At 54.6% G+C, this 9,731-nt stretch overlaps 2 protein-coding genes across 2 annotated transcripts in view; one reads left to right on the plus strand and one right to left on the minus strand.

Moving 5' to 3' along the window:
• Positions 1-2,929, minus strand: part of LOC102856398 (transmembrane emp24 domain-containing protein 4-like) — a 25,923-nt gene extending 22,994 nt beyond the window's left edge. The window contains exon 1 of the mRNA XM_006898013.1: positions 2,852-2,929. Coding sequence (XP_006898075.1) covers positions 2,852-2,929 — 78 coding nt within the window. The remainder of the gene's footprint in view (positions 1-2,851) is intronic.
• Positions 2,930-7,550: 4,621 nt separating this feature from the next.
• R3HDM4 (R3H domain containing 4) overlaps positions 7,551-9,731 on the plus strand; it is a 6,675-nt gene continuing 4,494 nt past the window's right edge. The window contains exons 1-5 of the mRNA XM_006898014.1: positions 7,551-7,590; positions 7,755-7,868; positions 8,223-8,280; positions 8,896-9,050; positions 9,555-9,679. Coding sequence (XP_006898076.1) covers positions 7,551-7,590; positions 7,755-7,868; positions 8,223-8,280; positions 8,896-9,050; positions 9,555-9,679 — 492 coding nt within the window. The remainder of the gene's footprint in view (positions 7,591-7,754; positions 7,869-8,222; positions 8,281-8,895; positions 9,051-9,554; positions 9,680-9,731) is intronic.

The following is a 9,731-nucleotide window of genomic DNA, read 5'->3' on the forward strand; positions in this document are numbered from 1 at the left end:
TGCCCCATCTCCATCCTTGTCACCTTGCCCTGTCCTGGTCACCTTGCTCTGTCCTGTCCTGGTCACCTTGCCCCATCTCCATCCTTGTCACCTTGTCTGTCCTGTGCTGTCCTTGTTATCCTTGTCGTGTCCAGTCTCTGTCGTGTTCACACACGGTGTGGTCACCACTGTATTAGTGACGTTGTTGAGGGGCTTCCTCTCTCTTGCTGACCCTCTGCTGTTCCCAGCACAATGTCTCTCTCCAGGGCCTGGTTCCTCCTGAGAATATGCGTAACGTGAGACAAACTTCCGTTGTTCTTGCCTCTGAGGAGCACGCTTGGTTCGACTTCCATCAGGACAGATGCCTTTATTCCTTTGACAGTCGGTGGGGTAGTCAGGACTCTTCTCCAACAACAGCACAGCTCAAAGATGTTGGTTCTTCTCTTAGCCTTTACTCATTGTCCAGCTTTGCATGGGAAACAGTTGAAGAGACCACGGCTTGGATCAGGTGCCCCTTAGTCTTTAAACTGGCATCCTTGCTCTTTGGAACGTTGAGAGGTGTTTGTCAATAAATTCCCACAATGCAGTGTGTCTTCTGATTCCTCACTGTGTGACCATGAGTATCGATTATTTCATCCAAGTGAAATAAAATTGTTGACAACTTGAATCTTTTCTCCATCGACATGTTGCCTTTTGGCCCTGTCGTGAGGATGTTTGTTTTCTTGATGTTGAAATGTGATCCCTATTGAAGGCTGTAGACGTTGGTCTTTCTCACGAGTTTACTATCATAGGACTTGACAAAAAGTGCAGGGACTGTAGAAGGCCTGGGCTCCAAGCCCCCCGAGTGGTGCTCCATCACCCACACCTGGCTGGGCCAGCAAAGGTCCCGGGCCCCTGGCTGCCCCTGGCCGGGCCGGCCTCAGCCTTGCGTGGGTCCTTGATTCAGCGTCCACTTCTGTTAGTCTTTCCTGTGTCCTCACAGGCATGTCTGAGGGCAGCTTTGTCCCAGGCCTGTGCCCAGGACACCTGGGCCTGGAGGGCTCTGTCCCTCTACGGTCAGTATGGAGCCTGAACGCAGGGAAGCAGCAGTCAGTGAGACATGCAGACGAGTTCCTTGTGTCGGAGCCCTGTGATGAGCGTCCAGTCAGCTGCCCCCGCCCTGTGTTGACCGATGAGGCTCCGCGTGCGTGGGGCAGTGAAGGCACAAGTAAGGGGAGGGGCTGGCTGTGCCAGGCGACTCAGCCCGTGGGCTCTCGGGTGCAGAGTTTGGAGCAGACCAGCTTCCTTCGGACAAGAGAGAGAGTTTTCATCATGTACAGAGGCCCGGGGGAGGCCTGCTCTGGGGAGTCTGAAGGGAGGTCTGTGCTGGGGAGTTGAGGGGGTGGCCTGTGCGGGGAGTCTGAGGGGGAGGTCCGTGCTGGGGAGGTGAGGAGTCATCCTCTGTGAGGAGTTTAAGGTCGGCCTGTTCTGCGATGTTTGGAGCCCAGAGGGGAGGTCTCTGAGGCTGGGCTGGAGGGAGGTGGACCCGGGGTTGGACTGGGTGTTTTGATGAGTAAACACCTTGTTTACTCTGTTGAATTAGCTTGGTCACAGCCTGATTTGCTGAATGTTCATGACTTTGTGCTTTTCTCCCCATCCTTCCTTCCTGGGTCTTCCTGGGTGGGGGCAGTGAGTTCAGGGCTCCCACCCCCACCGGCACTGTGGCCAGACTCTTAACTCCTCTAGAACAAAGCTCGACTGATGGTGGGGCTCAGAGCTCACGAGGGGGGTGGGTGAGCCCCCGATCCTAGTGGCCTGAGCACAGGAGCAGCACTGGCTGTGAAGGAGTTGGGCCTCGGCCTGCCGGAGAGCCAGGGGGTGTGTGGGAGGGAAGAGGGCTGGCCAGGTCCGAGAGTGGACCCTGTCCTGGGCTCACTAGATGCATGCCCAGACCTGGGTTCAAATCCTGCCTCTTGCCAGTATCATGAGAGGGAGACTCATCTGTAAAATGACCCCCTCGTGTCCTGTGTGTGTCTGGGGCGTCAGTCCCACCCTGTTCCATGTCCTGCCCATACTGACGCCAGCTGTACCCTTTGACGGGACGCAACTCTGTTATCAGCCCTGCCAGGCCAGCCCTCGGCAGTCGGGCGGAGGTGCAGCTCTGGCAGCTGCGGGAGGAGCTGAACGATGCCTCTGTTAGGGTGTAACCTCGGAGAGCCCCCGCATCCCCGTGAAAGCTGAACGATGCCTCTGTTAGGGTGTAACCTTGGAGAGCCCCCCGCATCCCCGTGAAAGCTGAACGATGCCTCTGTTAGGGTGTAACCTCGGAGAGCCCCCCGCATCCCCATGAAAGCTGAACGATGCCTCTGTTAGGGTGTAACCTCGGAGAGCCCCCCGCATCCCCATGAAAGCTGAACGATGCCTCTGTTAGGGTGTAACCTCGGAGAGCCCCCCGCATCCCCGTGAAAGCCCTGGGGCCCACTGAGTGCTTGTCAGATGCCATGTGGTGGCCCGAGGCCTTGGCTCGCTCTGTCCACCTCGGCTGCCCTGTCCTGCCACTACTCGACAGTGACCACTCTTTGTGCCTTGGTTTGTAAATCTGTAAAAATGGCTTTAAAAATAGTTTTCTGGGTGACGGTGAAAGAGATGCAGCTCTGTTCAAGAGCGAGAGCTGTGGTGCTGGGGTGGCCTCCTGTCACGAGGGGAGACCAGGCAGGTGACAGCCGAGCCAGGTGGATGGAGCCGGGCCCACTGCAGCCCTGCGGCTGGCCCCTTTTACAGACGGCTAGCTGAAGGAAGGCGTCTGACCTGGCGGCTCCTGACAATTGCAGGGACACAGTGGGTGGGTGTCCTAGGCAGGATTTGAACCTGGGGCTCAGATGTCAGGGCTCACCTCCCCACTGCCGCGGAGGGAGGCGTTGGTTTGGGACTGTGAGTTCCTCAAGCCTGGTCCAGTCGGAGGCCAGCCCATGCCCCCACGTGCTTGTCCATGTTGACAGGAACACCTGTGTGTTGAGCCTGGCACGTACATTTCAGCTCTTGGCACCGCCGGGCCCTGTGGCCCATGAGGCTTATAGCCTCTCTGTGAGGAGCAAGATCTGATGCCAGGACTCTGTCCCCTTTTCCTTAGTGACCCCCCGCTGACCAACCCTTCCTGTGTATAGTTGGCCTCCACTCACCTTAACACCTGTGTCCCCCCGGCCCCTGTGCCCCCCAGCCCCTGTCACTCTCTGGCTCCTGTGTCGTCCCCCCCGCCCCCTGTGCCCCCCTGGCCCTGTGCCCTCCCTGACCCCTGTGTCCCCTCTCCGGCCCTTGTGCCCCCGGCCCCTGTGTCCCCTCCCTGGCCCCTGGCCCTCCCTGGCCCCTGTGTCTCCCCCAGCCCGTGTCTTCTCAGCCCCTGTGCCCCCCCGGCCCCTGTGTCCCTTCTCCGGCCCTGTCACTCCCTGGCTCCTGTGTTGTCCCCCCTGACCCCTGTGTCTCACCCCTGCCCCGCTGCCTGTCCTTCCCTCTCCCTATGTTGGTGGTTCCTCAGCTCTCATACAGTATTTGTCCTTTTGTGACTGATTTATTTCACTGAGCATAATGCCCTCCAGGTCCACTCGTGTCACAGCGTCCCCCTGATCTTTGCTGACCTTTCACTCTGCACAGTACCCCACATGTGCCGGTGCTGCGGGTAGTTTATGGCTCACCCACAGGTGCACCTCACCTGTCTCCATCTCTCTTCTGTTGTCACAGCCCTTTTTAAATTTCTTTTTGATTGTGGTCATAGTTAAGGTGAAAGTTTGCAGATTGGTTTTCTATTCAATCATTCATATGTTGTTGTTATGGGCTGTCAAATCACCTGTGACCCTTTGCAACAGAGCCGCTCTGAACCCTGCCCTGTGCTGAGCCAGTCTCACTAATTCCAACACACCTACCCTCATTGTCCCAGTCACTGTGTCAATCTATCTCATCCGGGGTCTTCCTCTCCTGCGCTGTCCCTCCACCCTTCCAAGCATGATGTCCTTCTCCAAGGACTGGTCCCTCCTAGCCACAAGTGTGTGAGTTGGAGGTTCAAGATTCTAGCCTCCAAGGAGAAACTTGTCTCCAAGGCATGCATACTTGTCTGGAAGGTCCATGGTATGTTCAGCAAGCAAGGCTGTGTCATCTGCATTTTGCAGGTTTTTGATGCGTCTTCTTCCAATCCTGATGCCACACTCCTCCTCCTAAAACCCAGGCTCCCAAATGATCTGTTCTGCGTACATATTGAAAAGGTGTGGAGACAGGATGCATCCCTGACACACTCCTTTCCTGATTTTGAACCATGCAGTGTTTCCTTGCTCTATTCTTAGGACTGCTGCCTGCTCTGAGGATATGTTTTGCACGAGCACAATCAAGTGTTCTGGAATTGCCTTTTTTCTCAGTCAGCCACAGTTTGTTGTGACCCACACAGGTAAATAAATACCTTTGCAGAGTCAAGGAAGCACAGACAGACATTCCTCTGGTCCTCTTTGCTTTCTGGGAAGATCCATCTGCCATTGGTGACAGTATCTGTATTGCCATGACCTCTATTAAACCCAGCTTGTATTTCTAGTAGTTCTCCATCGATGTGCTGTTCCAGTTGTGTTTGGATAATCTTCTGCAGGATTTTGGTTGTATGTGTTATTAGTGATATTGTTTTCACACTCTGTCGGGTCACCTTTTTTTTTGAAATATGAATAAATATAGATCTCTTCCAGTCAGTTGGCTAGGTAGTTGTCCTTCAGATATCTTGACACAACCTGGTGAGCACGTCCAGGGCAGCATCTGTTTGTTCAAATTCATCAATTGGTATTCCATCAGTTCCTGGGGCCTTATTTTTTTTTGTCAAGTCCTTCAGAGCAGCCTGCACTTCCTCCTTCATCACCACTGCCTCTCGATCACATGTTGTTTCATAAAATTTTTCTGTGTCAGCCAATTCTTTTTGGCACAGTGACTCAGTGTACTTCTTCCACATTCTCTCAGTGCTCCCTGGGTCATTCAGCCTTCTGTCCACAGCATCCTGAACCATTCACTTACATCTTGTTTGCGACATTGACTACAGCTCCCGTGTTGTAACAGCACACCTCCTGCTCCCTCCCTGTGGTTCCTGCTTCCTTTTGTCCATCTGCCCTCTCCCTTTCAAGGGCTGCCGTTCTGATCTTGTGCAGTGAATGTTCTAGCAGCGTGTTCTTCCCTGGTGTTTGCCTTAGAGGTCTGTGTGTGGTTTAACTTACAATCAGGAGAGAGCTCAGCTCCAGGCTTACAGGTCAGCTAAGGACCATCGCCCCTGGCTGATTCTTTATCAGGCTGTCAGCCTGACTGTGTTTATGATTTTGAGCTTTGTTTGGCGTTTATCTCCACCCTGTCCGGGACCCTCCGCTGTGGTCCCTTCCTGAGCAGTGGGCAGTGGTAGCCGGGCACCTCTGGTTCTCCGTGTCTTAGGCCCCAGGAGTTGACATGTTAGATGCAGCCCTTGACAAACTCAACATCAGTGTTAGGGAATCTGGAGGACAGCTGACTGGAAGAGACCCATATTCCCATCCCTAAGAAAAATGATGCAACAGAGTGTGGAAATTATCAAACAGTATCATTAACATGTTGCCGCACACTTTTTAAACTGATGACCACGGTTAGAAACACATTTGCTGTCATTTGTGGCAACGTGTTAACATTACTTGCAAGCAAACTACTGCTGAAGAACATTGAAAAACGGCTAGAACGGGACATAGATAGGGAACTGCCAGAAGTTCAGACGGGATTCAGAAGAGGCCGCGTAACAGGGATATCATTGCTGATGTCAGACGGGGTCCTGGCTAAAAAGCAAAGAATACCAGAATGGTTATTTGTATATTTATTGTTAATGCCAGGGCGTTGACTGTGTGGGTCATAATACTTCATGGCTAACACTGAGAAGAGTGGGAATCCCAGAACACTTAATTATGCCCTTATGAAATCTATACCTACATCAAGAATCTGGTGTCCAAACAGAGCAAGGGAGGAGTGCATGGTTTAAAATGAAGAGCGCTGTGCCTTCGTGTTGTATCCTCTCTCTGTACCTATTCATTTTGTATGCTGAGCACACATCATTGGAAACGCTGGACTCTCTGGAGGAGAATGTGGCATCAGGATCAGAGGAAGACTCATCAGTAATCTGCACTATGCAAACGACATAACCTTGCTTATCGAAATTATTTAAAACATTTAGTAAAAGACAGTAGTCAATTTGGATTTCATATCAACATCAAGAAAAAAGGAATCCTCACCACTGGGCCCCCAGGCAGCATCATTGATGATGGAGAAAGGACTGAAATTGTCAAGGATCTCATCTTTCTTGGATCCACAGTCAGTTTCCTCGGTACCAGCAGTCAGGAGGTCAGGAGACGGAGCACGCTGGAAGGTCTACAGTCAGATTATTGAGGAGCAGTGATGTCAGTTTGAGGACTGAGGTACGTCTGATTCAGGCCAAGGTCTTTCCAATCACTTGCTATGCATCTGAGAGCTGGACAGTGAATAAAGATGACAGAAGAATTGATGCCCTTGAGCTGCGGTGTTGGAGAAGAGCACTGACCATCCCGTGGTGGCCAAGAGAACGAATAGCTATGTGTTTAAGGAAGTTCAGCCTGGGAGCTCTGGAGGCCTAGTGGCAAAGAAGCTGTACTGCAATCCCAAAGGTATGTGGTTCAAATCCACCAGATGCTCTGATGGAGAAGGAGGGGCAGTCTCCTCCTGTGTCAGTTGAATCTGATTCGATGGTACACGAAAAGAAAAAGAAATAAAGAAAAAAATGAAAAGAAAAAAATGGTGCAGTCTGCTCCTCGGAGGCAGGGATGGTGAAGCTTCACCTCGCATACTTTGGGCATGTCGCTAAGAGAGACCACCTTGGAGAGGGACAGTATGCTGGGAACGTGGAGGGTCCAGGAAATAGAGGAAGACCTTCAACATGAGCGATTGACACAGTGAGTGTGGCAGCGGGCTCAAGCGTATCTGAAATGATGAAGATGGCACCAGATGGGGCATGGCTCAGTCACACTCTGCTAGACAGCACGTAACAGCAGTAACGCTGGAGCCCTGGGGCCCTCGTGGATAAGGAGTCGCAGCCTCCTCTCGGCAGGGCCGGTCCCAGCTGCTTTACAGAAGGACGCTGTGCGTGTGATACGGAGCCTCGGAAACTGCTCGTAGGGCAGCTCTGAGTTCTGGGGGACAGCACGTAACAGCTGATGAGGGGCACTGGTGGCCTAGCCCATTGGGGTCTGCACTGCCCACCCAGGGTTCTCTCGGCCAGGCAGTTCGAGGCCACCTGCTGCTCCGAGGGGAAGGATGGGCAGGCACGTTCATTACTGTTTACAGCCTCTAAGTTCAACAGCAGGGCTCTGTGAGGGACAGGATGGCAGACCACTGAGGCGCTGACCACCGCCGAGGTGCTGACCACTGACCGCCACCGAGGTGCTGAGGTGCTGACTGCCAAGGCACTGAGCACTGCTGAGATGCTGACCGCTGCCAATGCGCTGACCGCTGACTGCCTCTGAGGTGCTCACTGCCAAGGCACTGACCACTGACCACTGCGGAGGTACTGACTGCTGACCGCTGCTGAGATGCCGACCGCTGCCAAGGCGCTGGATGTCGTCTTTGGCGGTGTGTCCTCTGCGTGTCTGAATTAGATTGTCTCTTTGTTGGTGAGGTGTTGGGATTTTGTATGCATGTCTGAGACTTTCCCTACTTAGGGACACCGTTGTCATCAGGAACTCGATTAGGAGGTGACCTCTGTGGGCATGAACTCTGTGTCTGGTCTACCCAAGCCTTGCAGGCAGTGTGGGTGGCCCACACCGTGTTCGTCCCTCCTCTTCTGAGGCTCCTGTGGACAGGGCTGCGTGAGCGCTGGTGTCCAGGCTTCTGTGTGGACCTGCCCTCAGGTCCTAGTTCATGCCTGGGAGGAGAGCTGCTGATTTGATGGCCACCAGCTTACATTTGGAGGAAGCCTACCTAATTGAGGGGGGCCCCTCGACTCTCGAAGAGCAAGCAGGGTGTTAGGCGATGGAGTGGGGTGAATATGGGAAACTGACCTTTTAGGGGGTCACACTCCACCATGGGGCTTGATACAGGAGAGTCCTTGAAGCTGGTGGGGCCTGTCCTCTACAGCCCCCGGTCCAGGGGATGTCGAGCGCTGCGAAGGGTCCATCAAGGACTTCTGTGGTTCTCCACCCATTTTGCGAGTGGCCAACTCTGGGTCCCCCGGGTCCACTTTGCCTGCTAACCCATCCCGACAGGTCCTGGGGAGGGTCTGCTCTACCTCAGCCTCCCCCAGGCCTCCTCCCGACTTGGGAGGTGGGGACAGCAGGTGGACTCCAGGGTGGCGAGCTGCTCTTTCCTTGTTTATTTGCTGCCAGAGGCGGTGGGGAGCAGGGAGAGGGAAGAAGCAGAAGAAAATCAGGGTGGCTGAGTGGACAAGGATCTGTGCTGCCAACTCAAAGGCACACAGTTCGAATCCACCAGCTGCTTTGTGGGAGAAGGATGGGCACTGTCCTCCTGTGCAATTTACAGCCTCCGAAACCCGCTGGAGGGTCAGCCAGGAGTGGGTTCTGACTCGATGGCACGCGGCAGCGATGAGCTGAGAAAAGGCCGGGTTTGGGGCTTGCCTGGGCTCTGCACTTCAGCCCGTCTTATCTCAAATCCACAAGACTGGGGGTGGAGGTGGGGTGCCTGTCAGCTAGAGGGCAGCTGGGTGGCTGCAGGGGTCGTCCCCTCTCTGCCTTGGTTTATTCATCTGCCATCTCTCAAATGATGTTAGCATGAGAGAAAACAGATGTCTAGGCTCTGGAATTAGCATCTGGCTGAGGGGGATCTTGGACTTGGGGCAACCACGCAGGCTGTAGCCATGGTGGGGTTCTGGCTGGGGGTCCTGACCGATCTTGGCCCTGACCTGCTCCCCCTGGCCCGCAGGCCCCTGTCAGGCTGCCTGCCTGCTCTGGCGGGCTCCCATGTGAAGCGCTTCTCAGCCTCCAAGCGGAAGCAGCATTTCATCAACCAGGCCGTGCGGAACTCAGACCTGGTGCCCAAGGCCAAGGGGCGGAAGAGCCTCCGGCGCCTGGAGAACAGTGAGCAGGGGAGGGGGGATCCTGGAGAACAGTGAGCCGGGAGAGGGTGGGGGGCTGGGGGGACCTGGAGAACAGTGAAGGGGAGGGGGTGGGTGGCTGTGACTCCTGGGCCTCAGATGAAGAAGCTGTATTTGTGGGGACCGTGTTTTCATTAACAGTGAAGCTGCCCTGCTGGGCCAGTGATGGGGAACCTCCCCAGAGGTCTCACTATCCGCCAGCAGGGTGAGGGCAGAGGGAGCTCTGGGCATTGAAGCTGGGGCCTTGAAGGCTGTTCAGGAGTTCATTAAATTGGGGGAGGGGTGGGGTGGGGGTCCAGTGGAAGTCTGTATGGTTTCTGTGCATTCTGACAACGTGTGAGCCCCAGTCTGAAGGATCTAGACACAGAGACTTGGGGAACCTGGGGTACCTATGGGATTTGGGAGAGGAGGACACTTCATGAGCCTCCATCAAACCCAAGGGACCTGGAAAGCCACGTCCTGGTCCAGAGACTCTGTTTCCACCTAGCCCAGTACCTGCAGACTCTGCTGGAGTCCCACGGGGGCACAGCTGGCCCAGAGGACGGGGACCTGGCACCCCCTGCATCACCAGGCATCTTCGCAGAGGCGTGCAACAACTCGACCTATGTAGAGGTGGGGCCCGCACCCCTCATTTTCGCTACTCTGGCCACGCAGCTCCCACCCA

Source organism: Elephantulus edwardii, unplaced genomic scaffold, assembly GCF_000299155.1.
Source record: "Elephantulus edwardii isolate Elephantulus edwardi_28Jun2011 unplaced genomic scaffold, EleEdw1.0 scaffold00217, whole genome shotgun sequence".
Taxonomy (NCBI): Eukaryota; Metazoa; Chordata; class Mammalia; order Macroscelidea; family Macroscelididae; genus Elephantulus; species Elephantulus edwardii.